General features: G+C 37.4%; 1 protein-coding gene across 8 annotated transcripts in view; it reads right to left on the reverse strand.

Annotated features, from left to right (window-relative positions):
- Positions 1–23,841, reverse strand: part of ATP13A3 (ATPase 13A3) — an 87,023-nt gene that overhangs the window by 40,870 nt on the left and 22,312 nt on the right. For 7 of the 8 annotated variants that reach the window (XM_017873468.1, XM_017873462.1, XM_017873464.1 and 4 more), the window contains 13 exons: positions 18,518–18,614; positions 16,761–16,934; positions 15,889–16,071; positions 15,571–15,641; positions 13,193–13,273; positions 12,043–12,112; positions 10,394–10,528; positions 9,851–9,923; positions 6,254–6,385; positions 4,591–4,770; positions 3,958–4,115; positions 3,051–3,239; positions 525–586 (listed from right to left, as the gene is read on the reverse strand). In XM_017873468.1, coding sequence (XP_017728957.1) covers positions 525–586; positions 3,051–3,239; positions 3,958–4,115; positions 4,591–4,770; positions 6,254–6,385; positions 9,851–9,923; positions 10,394–10,528; positions 12,043–12,112; positions 13,193–13,273; positions 15,571–15,641; positions 15,889–16,071; positions 16,761–16,934; positions 18,518–18,568 — 1,559 coding nt within the window. In that variant the 5' untranslated portion in view covers positions 18,569–18,614. The remainder of the gene's footprint in view (positions 1–524; positions 587–3,050; positions 3,240–3,957; positions 4,116–4,590; positions 4,771–6,253; positions 6,386–9,850; positions 9,924–10,393; positions 10,529–12,042; positions 12,113–13,192; positions 13,274–15,570; positions 15,642–15,888; positions 16,072–16,760; positions 16,935–18,517; positions 18,615–23,841) is intronic. The other variant, XM_017873467.1, reaches the window with a different exon arrangement.

The following is a 23,841-nucleotide window of genomic DNA, read 5'->3' on the forward strand; positions in this document are numbered from 1 at the left end:
GAGTTGTGTGTAAGAACTTTAATTGCAGCACCATTTGTAACAGTGCAGAGAAAAAAGAAGAAAAAACAGAATTGTCCCTTAGTAGAAGGTCAGACAAAGTTTAATCATACAATGGAATAAGACAGAGCAGTTAAAATTGATAAAGTAGATCTGCACATATCAACATGGATAAATCCTGAAAACAACATTTAGAGAGGGGAAAAAAGCAGCAAAACATATGTACAGTATATCATTCATGGATACTTATTTATAGATTTATACTTAGAAAAAATATAAAATACGCAAAAATAATTTCAGAATTGCAGCAGGAATTGGGGAAGGGATAGAGTGGGACTTTGGCAATTTCTATAATATTTTAATCTTTTAAAGGAAGAGATCTGAAGCAAATATGGCAACATGTCCACAGTTTAATCCTGGTGTGGGTACATAGTTGTCTATTACATTACTTCCTTTATGTTTGAATGTTGCATATGATACAATATTAAAAATAAACTAATAAACTATCAAGTCTAACTAATATTTACCGTGCATTTTCCACTCGTTGAATCCCCCAAAGATCTAAACCATCTTCAGTTAGAGTTCCAGTCTAAAAAACAAAAAAGCACATATGCACAAAGTATGGATGATGCATCAAAAAAACCCAAAAGAGAAAAATAAAAAACCACCACACAGCATTAGAAACTATGCTACATATAACATGATGGAGTTCTACAGAGTTAAAAAAAGAAACAGGTGAGATCCCTGATAGAGAATGGTTTCCAGGACATATGGCTAAAGTGGGAAAGGGGGTGCAAACAACGCTCACAAGTCTCCTACATAAGGGGAAAGAGGGGTATATATTTATGTGCTTATACTATCAAAAAAAAATCAATGGAAGGATGCATCAATTAACCTATCTTATCAATCAATAAAGGATGCCCATAAAGGAAGGAAGGATTACTGTACAGGGAGAGCCAAGAGGAACAGGTTAAAGTCTATCAGGAGGAAGTAACTGGCCAAATCCACAAGGTAAATGACCTGGTTTCTTCAACAAAATAATTGGAGATAAGGGGCAAGTAAAGGCAAATGTTACATGTTAATTGTAAGCAATGCAATCCCTATTTGGATTCTGACTGAAAAATCAATTAGTAAAAATTTGAGATTTGAGGAAATTTCAACTGGATATTAGAAAAACTAAAGAACTGTTAATTCTGTTCAATGGGATAGTGGTATTTTAAGTATCTTATCCTCTACACACATATTGAGGGAGTTATGGGTGAAATAATTTGTCTGATGTCGTCCCCTTCAAAATGAGCAGATAGATAAAATAAGATGGACAATGTGTTAATAACTGATAAAGCTGGGTAATGAGTAAATGAGGGTTTATTATACATGCATCTTTTCTCCACTTTTGTCTGCTTAAAAAATTTAGTGCAGTTTCCAAAAAAGACACGCATTAAGTGAAATTTTTTGAACAGATAAATATGAAATAATCATGGCAGTATGTGACATATTTTTTTCTAACAGAGCATGTTTCCCATTTTTTCTGTAATAATGAAATGCACAAAAATCAAACTCGTATCACATCAATTACCCAGAAAGTTTGACAGAAGATTTTTTGGTCAAAGTTTAATTCTCAGAAAACCTTAAAGAAAATTCCAGCTCAGGAAAGGCGAAATCTTTCATTTTTTTTTCTGAGACACAGTCTTGCTCTGTCGCCCAGGCTGGAGTGCAGTGGCGCAATCTGGGCTCACTGCAAGCTCCGCCTCCCGGGTTTCCGCCATTCTCCTGCCTCAGCCTCCGAGTAGCTGGGACTACAGGTGCCCGCCACCTCGCCTGGCTAGTTTTTTGTATTTTTTAGTAGAGACGGGGTTTCACCGTGTTAGCCAGGATGGTCTCGATCTCCTGACCTTGTGATCCACCCGTCTCGGCCTCCCAAAGTGCTGGGATTACAGGCTTGAGCCACCGCGCCCGGCCGAGAGGAGAAACCTTTCTAAGAGGCAAGTTATACTTCACACAGGTACATAATTTGTCATTTTCACATAAAATCAGTGATCTTCATAATTCTGAGACATATTCAATAAAATCATACCGCAAATACTAAACATACACACTTACAAGCCAATAAAATCATAATATATAAATATATGTGTATGGAACCTATTGTGTTAAATAAGAATTACTATCCAAAAAATTAAAGATCACATAATCTTTACTATTACTACTAGTAGTACTACTGGGCCTAATTCTGGATATAATCAAGTTAACTGCAGCTCTGAGCAAATAAGCAATATCCAAAGTATTAAAACTTGAGAAAATAAGAAATACAGCATGTCCTCAAATACCACTGTTTTGTTCGTTTTTTATAACATGATGGGGGCCAGTGGTGGGGAGAGCTGAGGCCCAGCCGTGACTACTATCTACATGGAGTTTGCATGTTCTCTCCCTGTCTACGTGGGTTTCACTCCAGGTACTTCGGTTTCCTCCCACATTCAAAGCTATGCAAGTTAAGTGAACCAGCATATTTGAATGCTCTCAGTCTCAGTGAGTGTGAGTACACTCTGTGATACGATGGCATCCTGTCTAGGGCTGGTTCCTGCCTTGTTCCACCAGTTGCTGAGATAGGCTCCCACTACCCATGAGCCTAAAATAAAACAACTGGGTAAATAATTACCTTACTTGTTTTTATTTCTTTCTTAAATGAATGTATAGCTCATATTTATTTCAATGATTAGTATCACAAGTGTTTTAGATCCTTATTTAGAAGTTTGGTGATTTTCTGTTACCAAAATATGGCATAGGAACTGAAATCGCATTTGTATCAAGTAGCCTATGGTAAAACTGGTTTCATTTCATTGAAAGTTGCAGTTTCCAAGAACCTATCAGTAATGTTAAGTGACAACTTATGGTATAGAAATACGATGCATATACCAAGTAAGTTGAGGAAAAGGAAAATCAGAGGAACATGACAGAATGTGTGCAAATTTGTGACAAAGAAAATAAAAAACATTGATCTAAATATTTAAATGCTATAATGTAACCTTTGAAAGTAACTATTAAACTGAACCAACCTTGTCAAAGCAAACAAGATTCAGCTGTCCACAAATATTTATTCTTTGGGGACTGATACAGAAAATACCGATTTTTTTCAGTCTTCTCTGAGCATACACAATACCAGCAGTCATTGCAGCGGGAAGTGCGGGGGGCACAGTGATTGTGATAATATCAAGAGACTCGATAATTATGACCCCAACTTGTACCTACAATTAACACAAAAATAAATGTCAAACCTCCAGTATTATTTGCTGATTTAATATGGGTATTTCTTTAGTGAAAATCTGTAAGTCATTTTCAATTGTGGATTTCATTTTTATGTATGTGTGTGTATATACATATCTATTAACCATTTATAATTTTTTCTTCAGGTATTTCTGCAAAATAAAAAAGCTCAATGGATTATAGAATGACAGCTACTTTCAAAAGAAACTTATCTCATTTTCATAGCACTACATACTTCACACATGACACACTTCAAAGCCGGTCAACAAGCTTTATCAGATATTGACTCAGCATGCACACACCTTACTGTGCCAGTCTCCACTTCTGACCAGCGGTGCCTTCAATTAAATAATCAAAACTCATTTTAACACTGTATATTACATCTCAGAGGTAAAAAAGAGAAAATAAAGTTTTTGGTGAGTATGTGGGTTTTTTTTTTTAAAGTCACAAGACCAAGTAAAAGACCATCTAAACCAGAGCCATCCAAAAGAAGTGTCCTTTACAATGGAAATGTTCTATAGCTGGACTTTCTAATATCATAGCTACTAGTCTCATGACTGTGTTAGCATTAAATTAATTAAAATTAAATTAGTTTAAAATTTCAGTTCCTCATTCTCACTAGCCACATTTCAAATCCTCAGTAGCCGCATGTGATAAACAATTGAGGTTCAAACCCTATTAAGAGTCCCACATATATACCTCATTTAAAATGCTGTTAATAATAGTATAGATAAATCCAATGCCAGCAACTGCCACAAGACATAGTAGAAACAAGTAGGCATCTCTGTAGAGTTTAAAATCAGTTGGTTTGGGATACAATATGGAACGAACAAGCTGTCCTTTGGAAGTACTAAATCCTATCAAGAAAAGAAAAGAATTATTTATCTTTTTATAAGAAAATGAGAATTATCTCCCATAACAGAATCTCTTTTATTTATTTATTTATTTATTTATTTATTTATTTATTTATTTATTGAGATGGAGTCTCGCTCTGTCGCTCAGGCGGTGATAAAATCTTGGCAATCTCGACTCACTGCAAGCTCCGCCTCCCGGGTTCACGCCATTCTCCTGCCTCAGCCTCCCGAGTAGCTGGGACTACAGGCGCCGCCACCTCGCCCGGCTAGTTTTGTATTTTAGTAGAGACGGGGTTTCACCGTGTTAGCCAGGATGGTCTTGATCTCCTGACTTCGTGATCCGCCCGTCTCGGCCTCCCAAAGTGCTGGGATTGCAGGCGTGAGCCACCGCGCCTGGCCGAGAATCTCTTTTTAAACATTCAGTAGGTATCAAATACGCTGAAACATGCAAAAAGAGATTAATTAAGAGGTTTCTTACCTGTTCTAACTACTATGGCTTTGACGAGTTCTCCGGTGTAGAAACGAGTCTGAATAACAGTTGTCCCACAAAACAAAGTATGTCGTTTATGTGTTTCTGGATTATATAATTCATCTCCTATTCCTTTCACATCCACCGAAGGATTTGGCAAGTTAGTCTTTGTCACTGGAACACTTTCTCCTTTAAAAAAAAAAAACAGTTTGCAGATTATTAAACGAAAGCACAGGAATCAGTATCAAACACCAAAAAATATTGTTAAATATTTTAAATGCTACTATACTGTTTACAATATTCACTAAGAGTTGTATATGTGGATAACATGACTTAATTTTTTGTCTACCAGTTTCCTCACAGAGAAGTATCAAATATTATCTCTCACAGTAATTCCAGAAAGTGATTTGTGGCTCAAAGGTAGTATTCGTTTATATTTAGAAACAGTTGTGTTGTTCAGTTTCAAATAATTTCAAAAAAGATAAGTAGTTGCTATAGTCCATGCACCTGTTTTCTTATCTCTAAGAACTAATGGTAACAGTGGAGAGCACTGTACAAAAGAGATGTGAGGGCCTACCCCTGACCCACCCCTACACACACATACACACACACACAAACACACACATACACACACACACAGAGAGAGAACAGAAAAGACAGGCAAAAAAGAGATGTGGAAATGAGTAACATGGTGGTTCTCTCAACCACAGTCAAATTCTTTTTAAAATTAATTCTCTGTAGCATTCACATTTCTTGCTTCAAAGAAGGCATGTGTATCAGATATGTAAAAGTTTGTGAGACATGTGTGTGTTTGTGTGTTTTAAGACATGACTTAACAGTTTCAAAATGTATTACATATAAATCATTTTCTAACCAGACTATGACAATTAAAAAAAAAACTCACACGATTGAAATAAGATCTTGGACAGTCACAGTGGCTCACGCCTGTAATCCCAACACTTTGGGAGGCCAAGGTGGATGGATCACTTGAGGCCAGGAGTTTGCAACCAGCCTGGCCAACATGGTAAAGCCCTGTCTCTACTAAAAATGCAAAAATTAGCCACGCATGGTGGCACACACCTGTTAGTCCCAGCTACCTGGGAGGCTGAGGCATAAGATTTGCTTGAACCTGGTAGCGAAGGCTGCAGTGAGCCAAGATCGCACCACTGCTCTCCATCCTGGGTGACAGAAAAAGGCTCTGTCTCAAAAAAAAAAAAAAAAAAAAAAAAAAATCAAGCTCTATCTCAAGACCATGAATTTCCAAAGGGAAGTCATTTTAAAGTCTGTATCTCCCCAGTTCAAGAAAAATATAAAAATCTTTCTTTATTCCCACTTTTTACATTTCAAATGGGGAACCAAATACTGTATGCCACATTCTCTGTGGGAAGAGGCCTTCTTTCCACTTCCCTAACCATAAACCATTTCCTAGGGTCCAAAGAGTAGCCAGAGTCAGGCCAAGAGATGTGACCAATACTATAGCACAGTATCTAGTATATTGCAGCTGAGTATAATGCAGAATTTGGTCTACTCAGAATTTTAAATCTCTAATATCCAACATACTCATGAGTAAAGACACAAATGATATAGCTAATTTTGAAAAGGCTTAATCAGTGACTACTTAGTCATGACAGATCATAAACAACTCATGTTGATATTTACTCATTTAGTTTACCTGTTAACATGCTTTCATTTACAATGCAGGTACCATTAATAAGTACAGCATCGCAAGGCATTATTGTCCCATTTAATGGAATGACCATGACATCTCCTGGCACAAGGTCGGTAGAAAAGATTTCTTCTATTTCTGAATTTAAAGAAAGAAAATCTGAAAAGATATTCTTTACTTTGGAAAATACAGCAAATACTATTCAGAAGTCATCTGATCTCAATAAGAAGTTAATAATGTAATGGGGCAAAATAGAAAAATCCAATAAATGGCAAGTTTTAACAAATAAGATTAGTATGCTAACAAAAGCATGGTGTGTCAGCTAGTCTCCCGCCAGGATACCAACTGTGCACAGGTGATGCCAAGTACCCTCTGACGAAGCGAGTAAGTGTGTTTCAACATTCATGTAACTGTCCATGATAAATGTTGACTATTAGCCTAAGGAAGAGACAAAGAGTACACAAAGGAGATTCCTGTGAAACAGGACAAACAAATTCAGATTTCTATAATCCCCTGAAAACAGAAGGAAGCACTAGAAAACTGAGCACATTTTCTTTTCAACAGCGTATCTATAGTCCTTCTCTCACTGCCAGTATTTATAACCTTCAAGTCTCACTGCCTCCTCAATATTCCTAAATTACTCTTTTTAGATATTATTTTAAACATGAGTAAATTCATTAAATAAATTAAACACTGTATATTTTATCTAGTTCATTATCTCCTTACAAATTTAAGTTAGTGAAACACTTTTTTAAAAGATCTTCCCTCTGGTCGAGTTGGTGTTTGAAAAAAAGAAAAATGAAAATGAAAAGATCTTCCAAAGGGTAAAAAGGTTTTCTTTAGAGTCACCTTATATGTAGGTATTCTCTCTCTTTTCCTCTCATTCTCTAACACCCTCCCTCTCCCTGCCCAAGTTTAATACTGTGCTCAGAAGACAGTCACACTAGTTTATAAATGGAGATGGATGAGAAGAAATCTATTGTTCGTGATGTTAGCCTGGAAGACAAATACTCTTTCCTTCTTTTAAAAAAGGAAGTAATTTACTAAATTATGAGGGAAAAACTTTTAAAGAATGACATTTAGTACACAGTAGATAGATCGATCTTCATTTAAAACTAAGATCCCTTCTTTTAAAATTCGGTTTTCTTTAAAAGAAAATAGAACATTCCTCAGATGGGAAGAAAAAAGTAAAAATTTGACTTTTCTTAAAGCTTTTAAATGCCACTTGGAAGTTCTACTCCTTTTAGGTGTACCAGAAAACAAGGTATCGATGATATGTAAGACCATACAGAGTGAGAAAGGAAGATTCAAGTTCAATAGTGTCTGCCCTGGTGTCCCCAGTATCTTCAGCAACAGCAGAACAAGAAGAGGAGAGGCATCAGTAAGCTACACATCTTAGACTTCAACTAAGGGAGGCAGATCTTCCCAGCTAGAGTAGCAGGTGGCCAGGAAGCACAGGGAAGGAAGCAATCTCTTGGGTGTAGTTTGAGTCAAGAAAATGGAGACTGATTGGGTGTTCTGAGTAAATCAAAGCGGCTTCTGCCTCCAAGGCCCATGATGCTGCGCTGCCTCCTTTACCTCTTCAACATCTTGCCAGACAAGTTACATGTCCAAAACATTACCCTTCTTACCAGTCTGCTTCTCTTCCAGAGTTTCCTATTTAACTAAATAGCACCAACATCCATCCACCTAGCCAGACACCACTCCATGGCCTCACATACAATGAGGTAAATCCTGTTCAATAGTCACATTTCAGTATCTTTCGAACTCATTTCTTTTAATCTCCATAATCCCTACCTTGATTCGGGGGGTGGCGGCGGGGGGGCGGGGGGTCATGCCTTCAGTATTACTTTCCTTTAAACCAGTCTGAATGTGGACACCAGAATGATTTTTTCCAAAGGGCACGTACTTTATCACTCTTCTGCGTAAAGCCCTTCGATGGCAGCTATGCATAGTGGCTCATGCCTGTAATCCCAGCACTCCGGGAGGCCAAGCCGGGCAGATCACTTGAGGCCAAGAGTACCAGACCAGTCTGGCCAACATGGTAACACCGTTCCCACTAAAAACACAAAAATTAGCTGGGTGTGATGGTGTGCATGCCTGTAATCCCAGCACTTTGGAAGGCCAAGGCGGGTGGATCACTTGAGACCAGGAGTTCCAGACCAGCCTGGCCAACATGGTGACACCCTATTTCTACTAAAAATATAAATTCTGGCTGGGCGTGGTGGCACATGCCTGTAATCCCAGCTACTCAGGAGGCTGAGGCACAAGAATTCCTTGAACCTGGGAGGCGGAGGTTGCAGTGAGCCAAGACTGCCACTGCACTCCAGCCTGGGAGGGAGACTCTATCTAAAAAATAAAATAAAATAAAATAAAATAAAATAAAATAAAATAAAATAAAATAATAATAATACCATTCAATGGCTTTCCACTGTCTTTTGGACTGAGCCCAAATCCCTAACATGTCTCAGAGAGCTAGCCATCATTTATAGTTGCTATATTTGTCATACTAAATTTCTTCTTTCAGTTCTCACAATGTCCACACAATCTCTAATTTCTAGGCCTCTGGGTATTTAGAACCCTCTTCTCTTCTTCTCTCAGCGTCCCCTTATCAACTTCTCACCTACCTCTTATTTGGCTAATTCAAATAATCACCACTTAAAAGCACTTAATCAAAGATGTCATCCCTGGTACCTACAGTAAATGAGCTCCTCCTAATATATAAGTTGGCTGACTTCTCCTTATCACAGCATTTATCACACTTCACTGTTACTGTTATTATTGTTATCTCTACACCGAATCCCCAGAGCCCAGCACAGTGCCTGTTACATAGAAGAAAAATACAATTTTATATAAATAAATGAATTTGATACAAACTCAGGAACTGAAATACATACTTTTAGTTCTTAAAAAATGAATGTATGTGCAAGGCAGAGTGGCTCAAGACTGTAATCTCAAGACGTTGGGAGACTGAGGCAGAAGGATCTCTTGAGCCCATGAATTCAAGGTGACTATGGGCAATACAGTGAGACCTCACCTCTCTAAAAAAAAAAAAAAAAAATTTAGCCAGGCATGGTGGCACAAGCCTGCAGTCCCAGCTACTTGGGAAGCTGAGACAGGAGGGTAAGTTGAGCCACTGCACTCCGGCCTAGGCAACAGTGAAACCCCATCGACTTAAACAAAAAAAAGGCCAGCTGCAGTGTTCAGTGGCTCAAACCTGTAATTCCAAAACTCTGGGAGGCCCAGGTGGGCAGATCACTCAGCCCAGAAGTTTTGAGACCAGGAGACCAGCCTGGGCAACATGGCAAAACCCTTTCTCTAAAAAAAAAAAAAATACAAAAATTAGCTGGGCATGGTGGCACGCACCCGTAGTCCCAGCTACTCGGGAGACTAAAGTGGGAAGATTACTTGAGTCTGGGAGGTCAAGGCTGCAGTAAGCTGGGATTGCGCCTTTGCACTGCAGCCTGAGTGACAGAGACACTGACTCAATCGACTGATCAATCAGAGAATATATATGTATTAAACTTTGGGCTCACTTCACACATTATGCCTAACAGGTATCTTTTTTGATTTATTCTTCCAACATTCACTTCAATTACTTACCTTCATTTACTCTACAAACTGAAACTCTTACAGTGCTATGGGTTGCCACCATGTCATGCAACATAACATATTGCTGAAAGAGGAAAAGAAGTTAAAACTAGCCAATATGAACCCACTCAAGAAAAAAGCCAGAGTGCTAAAAAATAAGTTAATTCAATAAATGTGTATCACTCCATCTTTATAAAATGTCGAGTCAGAAATTCAGATTATTCATTGTTTTAGTTCAAGACAAAACAAGAAGCACTTTTAACAGGATAAGCCTGAAAACAGTACCTTCCAGTATTCCAGTCTGTGATCAGCAACCACAGATCCCTATGGCCTCTAGACAGTCAAGTGGTAGTCGTGACTCTAAAAAGCACCTGCCATCCCCAACCTCCTACCCCGCAAAACAAAAAAGGGAGGGGGAGAAGGAGCACATATTCATGCAACTAAAATAATGACTGCATTGAGAATTTACGTTGTGCCGAGTACTATTCTACACACTTTAGATGTTATTACAAAACACAAATAGAGTTGTGAAACCCATAATAAACTTGAACTTACCTTTCTAATGGAATACAGTGAGCTTACGATTGATACTATGGACATAACCACAATAGCTAGAGCATAGTAATAGTATTCATCAGTGCTCCACAGTATAACACTGAACAGCTGGAAAATGTAAAATGGGTTGAGAACCTAAAAAACAAGATTTTAAAGTCACACTGAATGAGATATTAATGACCATACAGATTGTCCACCTTTTCATTTGACAATTAACCAAAAAGATACAAATATGTACAGGATAAGTTCCATAGTATTCTACAGCAAAATGTACTTCCCTAAAAAGTAGGGCAGGCTGGGCGCGGCGGCTCACGCCTGTAATCCCAGCACTTTGGGCGGCCGAGGCGGGCGGATCATGAGGTCAGGAGATGGAACCATCCTGGCTAACATGGTGAAACCCTGTCTCTACTAAAAAAATACAAAAAAATTAGCCGGGCGTGGAGGCGGGCACCTGTAGTCCCAGCTACTCAGGAGGCTGAGGCAGGAGAATGGTGTGAACCCAGGAGGCGGAGCTTGCAGTGAGCCAAGATCGCGCCACTGCACTCCAGACTGGGGGACAGAGTGAGACTCCATCTCAAAAAAAAAAAAGTAGGGCAACGTGCTATCATACTCTTATTATTATTAAACTATAATTTGGCTAAATAAGGTTAATTTAAATTACTGGCATCCATTTAGATTCATACCATCCAAATATAGACTCAGCTAGAAAAGGCTAGTAAGTGTATGATTTTAGCTATTCTGCAATCTGCCTTGGCAATAAAGGACATTTATTTCCACCTACTGTGCTCTGGGCTAATAGAATAAAAACTTTTAATGAAACTGAACAAATGTTTGCTTATTATAAACTCAAAACACAAATTTACTTATATGTCAAAAGTTCACTGGGGGCCAAAGGAAAGACAAATGTGAGTTAATGAGTTATGTAACTTTGCTTTCTCTAAGATAATAACTAAGTATTAATTCCTGAATGAAAAAGAGATAAAGGGAGCCGTTGGCAATGAACTTCATCTACCCAAAGGTCATGGTATTTTATCAATTTCATTAACCACCCCCCCCACCAATGTCTTAAAATTGATGCTTCTGTACTTTTCAAAGCACTTTCATACAGATATAGTTAGATATAGTCTCATTTTACCTGGAAATCAAATGAGATAATTAGAAAACACTAATCCCAAGTTAATAGTTAAAGGAGCAACAGAGAGAATGTACTAAAGATCAGAGCTAGTTACTGATAGAACCACATTACAAATCAGGCTTTCCAATTCCTAATCACTACACTGTGCTATGCTCATAAGCAACATTACATGTCCACTCTCAGGAACTGATGAAAAACAATCTTACTTCTACTACTGAAAGTGTTCACCTAATACAACTAATTCTTGAGCTTTAGCCAAAAACCAGAATGAAGATTGGTGAACCTAACTCTGCTAGACATTCAACAGGTAATAAAAGCAAAACTAGACAAAATTTTAAGAATACATGCCCCAGATTCTTTCTCTATCAGAGTAAATTTCTTCATCTTTACCTTCCAAGTAAAATATGCAAAAGAGGTTAGGAAAAGAAAACCAAGAATATCTTAATCACGACTCTTTCCAAATTGACAATTCATTGATCATGACTGTTGAGTTATATACAATAAATAGTCTTACCTCTTTAATTAGAAGCTTAAAAACAGAAGGCACTTTTACAGCAATTTCATTTACTCCATAAAGCAGTTTTCTATAACAGGAAAATACATTAATACTATTACATTATATAATAGTAGCATAATTTATGAAAGGCACTGTATTAGGTAAGGTTTAAACCACAGACTGTTCTTATTCATGTCTCCAAACACTTGTCTTCTATAATTCAAACTCTCTACCTACAGAATTTAAAACAAAGAAGTCAATAGTAGATACCTATACTGGTGGCATTTAACTTCATTTTGTCTCACATCTTTATGTGTGACAAGTATCTTTCCCACTAGTCTATAATACCATGTGAGCAAAAGGTTCTCTTTTGCATCCTTGAACACACTAGATCTTAACAATTTTGAATTACAATTAATTTTTTGCAAGAAACCAAATAAATTGGAGGGATCTTATTTTTTTAATACTGCACTAACAGTGTTTAGTTCAACACACTGTATGTTCGACTTTAAAAGAAAACGCTTTTAAAGTTTAAATGTTTCCACTTAATTCCTTATGTTACAGTAGTATTTTCTATATGATAGAGTAATTCTTGACTTTTACGAAGTGTAAGTCTAAATGAGTGAATTTTATGTTCTACCCCTTTGAAAGAACATGCTACAGAACTGTAAGAAAATTTCCTATTGAATTTCAAAACGGCATTTATCTTTAAAATATGCAATACACTGGTGTATTTTTATGATTTAACAAGGAATAACACTATGAAGAAGATTACATCTCCCAATTTACAATTTTTCATTACGGTGAATTTGAACTATCAATTGTAAGCCATACCATTATTATATGATCAAGAATGACACTTCACCAACTCTATGACACATCCCAATTTCAGAGATGTTAAAAGGTGGAAAAATGTGCACCTGGGAACTGATGAAATATGGTATAATTTCAGGGATACCAACTCCAAAATATCAGCTTTCACATTTTTATAATTCTTAAACTGACAAGACAGTCTCACCCAAATAAAATATCAATAAATTCTCAACTACTATATCTGTAATATTTAAGTATCTGTTAATATGTACAACTATATGGTAAAGGGTTGACTATGTATACTACTGCTTTCAGGAATTTTGAGAAGATCTAACTTTAGTTGGATAAAAATTACCTGTAGGCATGCATCCCCTTTGTCAGTCCTGCACTATGCTTTTCATAAATTGACGTACAAGAAACACCTTCATCCAGTCCCCTAAATAAATCCAAAGTTTTTACTTTAAACAAAGTTTAAAATATCCAAATTTCTTAACGCCTCATTTTCTATATGCCTGATTTTATAAAGGTGTGACTTCCTTACAAATGCTTAGAAACCCTTAACAAAATTGAGATAACAAATGAGAATTTTTAAATCTCCAATTCTTAAGATAAACAATGACAAATCTAAGTCTCAAACCCAACTTCAAAACTATTCAATGTATTTATTGCAGGATAGATGAGATGGCTCTAAATACTCAAGTTTATATAATAATATCATTATCCTTAAGACTGTGCCAAAGCTGTAATAACTAGAATTAAACTTTAAAATTTTAAGATAAAGTATAACTTGAGAATTCTAAACCAAAGATGAAAAAATTTTATTTTTTAGCTACACAGTTTCTCCTTTTCAATTTTAGAGTCAAACTAAGAATTTCTATTCACTGTCTTCCATCTCCATAAAAGCATCAATTCAAACCCTTCCCTAATGCATACCTGGTTTGAAGTGCAGAATTTATGAGTCACAGACAATGCCTAAAATCTGTAGTAATTACAAATGGGATTCAACTAACATATCTACTTTTTCCCAAAATATCTTAATTATGCTTTTTTTTTTTTTTTTTTGAGACAGAGTCTTGCTTTGCCGCCAGGCTGGAGTGCAGTGGCACGACCTCAGCTCACTGCAACCTCCGCCTCCTGGGTTCAAGCGATTCTCCTGCCTCAGCCTCCTGAGTAGCTAGGACCACAGGCACATGTCACCATGCCCAGCTAATTTTTGTATTTTTAGTAGAGAAGGGGTTTCACCATGTTGGCCAGAATGGTCTCGATCTCTTGATCTCAAGTGATCCACTTGCCTCGGCCTCCCAAAGTGCTGGGATAGCAGGCGTGAGTCACCACCCCATGCCTTAATTATGCTTATTTTAACTGAGATACCAGCTATAAAACTCTAAAGCAAAGAGAGTCTTACATATACTTAATTTCAATCCTTTTTCACATTTTCCACATAGGAAAGCTAAGCTTCATAATTCACTGCAATCAGTGGAATAAGTTTAAATTTTTAAGTTTCTATGGCTGGCAAAAGACACACAGTAAATATGTTTGACATTTCTTCCCACTGAATTTGATGACTTCTCCAGAAGGCAGCAGGGGCCAGTGCCAAGTAAAAAAAAAAAAATTTTTTTTTTTTTTTTTTAAACAAAATGACAGCCCATTGGCAATTTTCTTTGTTTTTTTGAAACGCAGTTTCGCTCTTCTGCCCAGGCTGGAGCAGAGTGGTGCAATATTGGCGCACTGCAACCGCCGGCCCCCCGGGTTTGAGCAATTCTCCTGCCTCAGTCTCCCAAGTATTTGGGATTATAGCCATCCGTCACCAGCACCGGCTAATTGTTTTTTGTATTTTTAGTAGGGATGGGGTTTCACCATGTTGGCCAGGCTGGTCTTGAACTTCTCACCTCAGGTGATCCACCCACCTTGGCTTCTTCAAGTGCTAGAATTACAAGCATGAGACACTGCGCCTGGCCCAATTTTCTTTAAGGCAATAGTTCTTAATGAGGAATGGTTTTTAGAACTAGGCATGTAAAAATGCCCATGCCCATTCCAGAATGTTCCAATTCTTTAGTGTATCTGAGTAAAAAATCCAGGCATGAATATTTTATTTTTTACTTCCAACAGAAACCTACAGGTATGAATATTTTAGATGTTCATAACATGATTTTCTTTTTACTGCTAAAATTAAGAATTCCTTTGGCACTCTAAAGCAACGATATTAATGAGTATTTATAATAATCATTCTAAGAGCAATAAAATAGAATCTTAATTTGTACTTATATAACTTAAATCCTCAATTAAAAATAAAAGAATTACTACAGTTTGCCCCATTCTTTATTTACATAGTAAAATTAATTTCTATTTGCCTATTACTCTACTCCTCAAGTACCACAGGCTCCAAGTGTCAGTAAACTAACAGGTAATGATCCAGATATTCTAAGTTAAGATACAGGCTATGAGGTATACTCAAAATCACTTTGAGGTGCAACAGGTAAGAACTCAGACTCAGTAGACTTTGGCATCATACTGATTCTAAGTTTCATGTAAACGCTGCCATGGTGCAAGCTGCGGTGGGACTTATTTTAAAATGGCTAATGAGCCTTCAAACAGCAACAGGGAGTTGTTAATTAACACGTGAATAGAAATTTAAAACCTCAGCAATTTTATGAATACTAGAATGGACTCTTTTCTACCTAGAACGGTTTCAGGATATTCAAAGTATAATCCAAACAAAAGGAAGATACTTACTTTAAGAAATCAAAATTGTGAATAGTATCATTCCAGAAATATTTTACACTATGATGGGTGAAATAACGAATCTGTGGAACACAAATAAATGTTACACCAAAAAGCATATCATCACTTGTGACAAGTAATCTGTTACTTCTATTAACAGCTACATATAGGATTATAGATGGCATTATATATAGTAATATGTAATATTTTATATGCATTTAAATTTATCTCAAGCATTAACTGCAAACACAAAATTATAGAATATACATGATAGCATAAAATGTAACAATTCTGATTTTTAAAGAAACTTTGACATTAAGATCCCAATACCTGCTGTGATTCAGCCTGTGAATATTTACGGATCCCGTGCCTATTGTCTTCAGTGGGATTCTCAATTAAACAAACTGCATGGCCATTTGAAAGCTTATTAGACATAGATTTTGGGCTTGAAACTGGGTGAGTTTCCAAAGAAAGAATGCGAATTTTTGCACAAAACCACATTTTGAATTCATCCTTAAAGAGAAAGGGTAAGGGTAAGGAGTCAATTTTACATAAAACTGCCTGTATTTTCATTTAATTTCCATTCTTCACAAGACATTATTTCCTCATCTCTAACTGAGGAAACATCATTCTTACTCACTAAATATTAAACCATTTCATGAGGATGCTTAAATTCAAACATAAAGTGCTTTCCATTGCTCATGGTTTTTATGACCTATTTTACCGACAAGTACATCAATACTTCATAAAATATCATGAGTAATTCCTTAATTAGCCTATATATTTGGACTAGATTTAAAACCTCTCAAAATATGCTTCCAGTTAGGATTTTTAAAAAAGAAAAAAGGCTGAGATGTATCAGCATCACACGGCAGACAGGCAGCTGGCCCAGTGACTGAGATCTGGACTACAGTCCTAAAGGACCAGTAGCCTTAATAGACAAGTATCTAATCTCATCTCTCAGGGCAATAAGAGACATGAAAGGAAGGGCGTGAATTTGATCACCTTTTAAGATTCCTTTAAACTCTAATCACTATAATAATAGTTAATTCAAATACAAATCCTCTAGAAATACTAGAATTAGCATTCCTCATTTTATCCAGGCAGCGATGTTCCCTTCATCTATTATTCTGAATAAAGTATACACAGAGACATTGTTTTACTCCTTAAATAATCAGTTACAAGTAAACACATAAACTTACAGTAGTCCTCAGCAGCACTACTTCACAGTCTTTAATTGCAGCTCTGACACAGGTCGCTTTCACCCGCCACTCAGGCATCCAATAGAGGAGGAGGAGGAGAAACCCACCAGTGCAAATCACTCCTAAAGAAACTATGGCAAGCTTCCAGCGACTCAAATTGTAACCATAAATCTCCTGCATGGGCACAGCAATCACATGATTAATTATCAAATGTTATGGCAGACAAATACATTCCAAAGTTCTTTGTTTCCCAGATAGGTATTAGGGTCTTGTCACATAAACTGTATTTTCCCAATCCATAATTTACCTTTAAATTTTGTTTCTGACCAGTTTATTTTCAGTTATAGTTTAAGTAAATTTGTTGGTTTTACACTTTGATTTTACATTTAATTTACACCTAATACGTTCTTTCCCACTGATACAGTAAATTCATATTTGGTACACTTTCCTAGAATGTTTGCAATTTCATTTTTACATATCTTTTTAATTCTTCTTGAATTTATCTTGTTATGAGGTGGGCTTTTTTTTCTTTTTTTTTTTTTTTGAGACGGAGTGTTGCTCTGTCGCCCAGGCTGGAGTGCAGTGGCCGGATCTCAGCTCACTGCAAGCTCCGCCTCCCGGGTTTACGCCATTCTCCTGGCTCAGCCTCCCGAGTAGCTGAGACTACAGCCGCCTGCCACCTCGCCCGGCTAGTTTTTTTCTGTATTTTTTAGTAGAGACGGGGGTTTCACCGTGTTAGCCAGGATGGTCTCGATCTCCTGACCTCGTGATCCGCCCATCTCGGCCTCCCAAAGTGCTGGGATTACAGGCTTGAGCCACCGCGCCTGGCAGAGGTGGGCTTTTTTTTTTAAATTAACATTTGATTTTGAGATAAATTTTAGATTTATAGAAAAGTTGCAAAAATATTATGAAGTTCCTGACATCCTTTGTGCAGTTTTCACTAATGTTAACATTTCCTGGTACATTTGTTAAAAATCAATAGATTAACACTGCTGTATTACTATTAACTAAACTCAGTTTTAGGATTTCACTAGTTTTCCACTAACATGTTATTTCTGTTGCACGATATAATTGAGAGTATCACAGTACATCTGGATGAATAGATTTTAATTTACTGTTTCCCAAATGATTTACTAATTGTCCCAATACCACTGAATGATCAATTTGATCCACTGACAAATTGTCTCATAGTTTCAGGTTAGCCCCCCCAACAAGCGTTGCCAGATGTAACAAACGAAAATGCAGGGGGCCCACTTAAATTAAAATTTCAAATAAATAATAATCCTTTTGTCTGTCCCATGCAACATTTGGACATATTTATACTAAAAATTTCTCCCTTGATTATGTGACTTTTACATTTAACAGGGCATCTTATACTTTACCTGACATCTTTCTGGCTCCCACCAACAAAAGTAGAGAAAGCTGATTTCAGAAAATTTTGTAAGTCAAAATGAGAAATCTTTATTTGGGATTATACTTAAATCTTTTATTTAGGATTATATTAGCCAATGTTACCTCTTAAATCACCAAATGCAAAAACATTCTTCTAAGTTTTAACAGACCACAAGTAAAAAAAGAATTATACTAAAAGCCACTAATAGACATACTACACAATCCCAATTCAAAAGCACAGGATGAAGAAAGAAGCCCATTGAGTTAGCTGCTGCTGCTACTGTTGTCTTTTTCTAGTCCCTAAAATAATAAATTGCAGAGAGAAAGTCTTCATACTTCACAAGTAAATTAGAACAGCTGGTTACCATTTCATCTTCTTGACCCTGATTGATGATCTTCCTTTCTTCCTTGTCCATACCTACAGTGGTTTAAAGGTCTTGTGCTTCAAACAATGGAAGATCACTGAGGGAAAAAAGGGAACAAATGTTAGCGAATTATTTTATATCTTAGCAGACAATACAACTTCATTCCATCAACTGTCTATTATACAAGGGGTCCCCAACCCCTTGGTCACGGACCTGTCAGGAACAGGGCCACACAGTAGGAGGTGAGTGACAGGCAAGCAAGCATTACTGCCCCAGCTCTACCTGCCATCAGATCAACAGTGGCATTAGATTCTCATAGGAGCACGAACCCTACTGTGAACCGCGCATGGCAAGGGATCTAGGGTGCACACTCCTTATGAGAATCTAATGCCTCAGGATCTGAGACGAACAGTTTCATGCCGAAACCATCCCTCCCCACCCGTAACTGTCTTCCATGAAACCAGTTCCTGGTACCAAAAAGGTTAGGGACCGCTGTTTTATACCATTGAAGTGTTCTTTTAATATTTAATAAGATTTTGTTTAAATGTGAATTCTTCCAAAGCAGTGATGCATTCATCACTTGTTCATGGGATGTATCAAACTTGAGATGACGCGTAAGTAGTTTCTAAAGTGCTAGCTGGTTCTAATGACATTTTCAATGGGATACCAGTGCTCGAACCTGCATTACTTAACTACAACAAAACATGGCATATTTCATTAATTCGTTCAGACTAGCAACAACTTTGATACAGAACAATTTATATTCTGAGAGGAACTACTAACAGAGTCTTCCTTTTTCATTCCACAGATTCAGAAGTAGTCTAGTTTAAGCCTCTTGAGCTAAAAGTACTTCACACAACTCAAATTTATTCCCTGTAGCATAGTAAAGAGCTATAGCACTAGCAGTGAAACCAACCCAAAAACTTCTCAGAGATTATTCATCATCCAATAAATACTGACTGAGCACCAATTACATAAATGGCAATCCCTGGCCAAGACTCAATCGCTAGGGCAGGTTCACTCCTACTGGAGAGCACTCAGCTGACTCCGGCATTCAATTCCAAGCCCACTGGGCAACCTTCTGATTGCTTCCGACTACCTAGAAAGCTTGTCCAGGGAAAAAATTGAGCCCACTGACATATTTTTCTTTTTTTTTTTTTTTGTATTTCAAATATTAAACATTCAGCTGCACATTATAGAAATTTGCAAGATGTAAAACGATGCCAGTTTTCTAACTTTGTTTTTTCAGAAAATATCTTCTAAAAATGTTATTTAAAATGTAATTACTTTATTTTTTAATAAATAAGTATTTAAAATATCAGTTTTAATTCATATATGGTATCAATAGCTATAGTCCACATAAATAAAAGCTCTTTAGCATCCACAAAAATTTTCAAGAAGGTAAATGGGTTTCAGCCCCCCGAGTTTGATAACCACTGCTTTAGATGAGGCTGATCTCACGACGGGAATATTACTGCCTTCGTTTCAGATCCCATACTCTACTCATCTACCCAGTGCACAGCAGGCTTGACACACGGTACACGCTCAAAAATGCTTACTGAATAAATGACCTGATTTTTAAAATGTGCACTAAGTAACAACACCTATTTATTTTAAGATGATATAAATTAACAGCCAAGTAAAAACCAAATGCAGAATTTTAAAGTAACCCCATACATAAGATTGTTGAAACTTCCTGATGTTCTATCATAAAGTAACCAAAAAGAGGGGTTTATCTGCCGGGCTTGGTGGCTCATGCCTGTAATCCCAGCACTCTGGGAGGCCAAGGCAGGCAGATCACTTGAGGTCAGGAGTTCAAGACCAGAATGGCCAACATGGTGAAAAACCGCATCTTTACAAAAATACAAAAATTAGCCGGGCATGATGGTGGGTGCCTGTAATCCCAGCTACTCAGGAAGCTGAGGCGGGAGAATTGCTTGAACCCAGGAGGCAGAGGTTGTAGTGAGCTGAGATCACATCACTGTACTCCAGCCTGGGCCACAGAGAAAGACTTCACCTCAAAAAAGAGACGGGTCTGTCTGTACAGTTACTTATGTCGTTGTAATAATTTCACTCCTAACTACGACATTCTTATCAAGTATGTGAATACATAAACATTGGTACAAGAATAAATAACCAGCAAGATAATCAACTCAGTGCCATTGTGGAAAAGGAGAAACCTTACACACTATTGGGTCCAACTTCCTCTAAACAAGCCGTATGACCAGACAAAATCTTTTGGGCATGGTGACAAGGTCTTCTCCACCTAGGGCAGTGTAATGGTCCTAGAGCATATGACCAGAGTTAGTCCACCATAATAATGTTCCATAAAATCAAAACACTTTTGGGTGTCAGTTATTCTCAAGGGCTGCGCCTGCTACTAGAGACTATGGTGAGAATAAGCCCAACCTCTTTCCCTGTAGAGAAGATCAGCCATCACCACCTGAGTGTGTAAAGTAATAATACCGTATAGGCCTACTATCAAAGGATAAACCAAAGACCTTTTGCTTTGACACTGTCCCGGCTAAACAATACTAGTCTGAGGTTCTTAACCTTTAGTCTGTGATTCTTCCTTAAGGGCTCAAAAATGAATCTTGTAGTCACCACTCAGCAGTCACCAGGGTCAGTTTTGGTTTGGGTTTGTTTGTTTTCTTTAAATAGAGACAGGGTCTCACTATGTTGCTCAGGCTGGTTTAGAACTCCTGGGCTCAGGCAATCCTCCCACCTCAGCCTCCCAAAATGCTGAGATTGCAGGAACGAGCCACCACATCCCATGGGGTCGTTTTTGATAATCAATTCTGATCTCCAGTTCCAATCACCACCACCTAAAATATGCTTCCTCAGGGAATGGATTACTTCGCATTCTCATATGGAGACTTCTGCCTCCGACCAAGTTGAAACAAAAGGGGTAATACTTGCTCTCCTGCCCTAAAGCAACAACAAATTATATAACCATTTTCAAGGGATTGTACATCAGGCAATGAAGAAAACTGATAGCTGAGAGATCAAAAAAACAAACTAGGCAAGCCCTACAACCGTCCCACTTTACTGACGGAAAACACTTTACAGGTCACAAAAAGAGGGAGGACAGGTCGCTCAGAGGGAGCCCAGCAGTTCCTCTGAGTTTGGGAGATGAAACCGGAAGTCTGGAAAGCACCAAAGCAATGAGGTTTGCTGATGAGATCACCAGAAGAGAGTCTGGCCCACTAGGAAGGCAACCGATCTGCAAGACGGACTCCCTCAAGCCTTCAGCTGCGTACTGCTCAGCACTCGTGTGTGAAGAAACTACCGAAGGCCAGGGAGAGAACCACCCAAAATGATTAAGGGGATTAAACCACCAGGGCTCACAAAAGGCTGGGAATCATACCCATTTTTACCAACCACAGTGGAAAACCCCATTAGCCACAAGGAATTAGGAAGAGTATTCAGGTTTTTGCTTTAGCTAGTGGGATAAAATTTGCCTCAAACAAAAACTGCTCTGGTACTGCCTAACAAAGCTTAAACTTAAGACCTGAAATAATACAACTGTTTTCAAGTAATAAATAAGGCTAGGCGCAGGCTCACATCCATAATCCCATCTCTTTGGGAGGCTGGGGCAGGCAGATCACCTGAGGCCAAAAGTTCGAGACCAGCCTGGCCAACATGGTGAAACCCCATCTCTACTAAAAATACAAAAAAAAAAAAAAAAAAAAAAAATTAGCCAGGCTTGGTGGTGCACGCCTGTAGTCCCAGCTACTCAGGAGGGTGAGGCAGAAGAATCACCTGAATCTCAGAGGCGGAGGCTGCAGTGAGCCAAGATCACGCCACTGCACTCCAGCCTGGGCAACAGAGTGACGCTCTGTTTCAAAATAAAAAAAAATTACAAACTTTTAAAACACCAATGGGTCAAAGTCGTCAAAGTGGAAAATACAAAGTATTCTGAACTGAATAAAAATGATATACTGAAATGTGTAAGATGTCACAAAAACAGTACTTAGAAAAAAATTTACAGCACTAAATTCCAGTATCTGAGAGAAGAAAGGTCATGACCTCAGCTTCCACCTTAAGAAAAGCAGAGAAAGAATAGCAAATTACTCCCAGAATAACTGCTATAGGGAAATAAAATTCAGAGAAAAAAAAAATGAAATAAAAAAACCGAAAGATAGAGGAAATGTCACTGAAACCAAAAAGGCTGGTTCTCTGAAATCCATAAAATTGTTAACCGCTACCTAGACTCATCAAAATGAAAGAAAATGGGGAGGGAGAAAGAAAATGGGGAGGGAGAGGTGCAAATTACCAATATCAGTAATAAGCAGATATACCACAACAGACTCTGCAAGTATCAGAAGGCTAATCAAGGAACTTAAGAAGCAATCTGACACTAACACACCAACTTTTTTGTAGGTTTAAAGTTACTTCAAAATTAAAAATTTTTAAATTAAAAAACCCATCTTTATTGACCAGGGGATGGCCATGAGTTTGATAACTGCTAAAGCTAAGTTAAAAGCTGAGTGAATGGGTACATGGGAGTCCATTATACTAGTCTTTCTACTTTTTAATGTGTAGAAATTGTTGATAATAGAAAAGCTTTTCAAAAAATCAATTAAACAGCTGGGTGCAGTGGTGCACACCTATAGTCTCAACTACTCAGGAGGCTGAAATGAGAGAACCACTTGAGCCCAAGAGTTTGAGTCCAGCCTGGGCAGAATAGTGAGACTCCATTGCTAAAAAAATAAAAAATTTAAAAATTAATATCCACCCATTTGAAGCTTTTAGATAGAAGAAAATTTTCAGAAGACATTTATTTCTGGCAGAGAGGGCCACAAATATTGAGGACTCTGCCTCTAGGGGTCCAAAGTCCACTGACTCAATCTACTGTGTACCAGGTATTAACCATAAACTCAATTCACCAAACTTCTGTCGGTTTTTGAATCTTACTCTTCTTCACCCTTGTCTTTTATCAATTTCCCACAAACCTATAGACTTCCCACTCCTGTAAATCCAAATTTTTCAATGTAGAATGTATGCATAAATAGATGAATAAGCATGTTTTATAACTTTAGAAAGGAACTGCTGTTAAAATCCAACGTTTTCACTAAGCCCCTGTACTTAAATTTAAAATTTTTTCTCCAAATATCTATAGAAAGAGTTCACCTTAGTTCAGCATAATTATATTTTTCACTTCATCTTCTACAGTTAGACCACAGAAAGAACTATTCCAATTAGTTTTAAATGGGCTTATTATTGGTAGTTCACTGCCTATAGCAACCTATTTTCATACTTTTAAAATACAATTTTAACCATATTACACCATTACTCTTTTATAAGTGTAATTTCTCTAAAAT

The sequence above is a fragment of the Rhinopithecus bieti genome, unplaced genomic scaffold, assembly GCF_001698545.2.
Source record: "Rhinopithecus bieti isolate Rb0 unplaced genomic scaffold, ASM169854v2 scaffold_5626, whole genome shotgun sequence".
NCBI classification, from domain to species: Eukaryota; Metazoa; Chordata; class Mammalia; order Primates; family Cercopithecidae; genus Rhinopithecus; species Rhinopithecus bieti.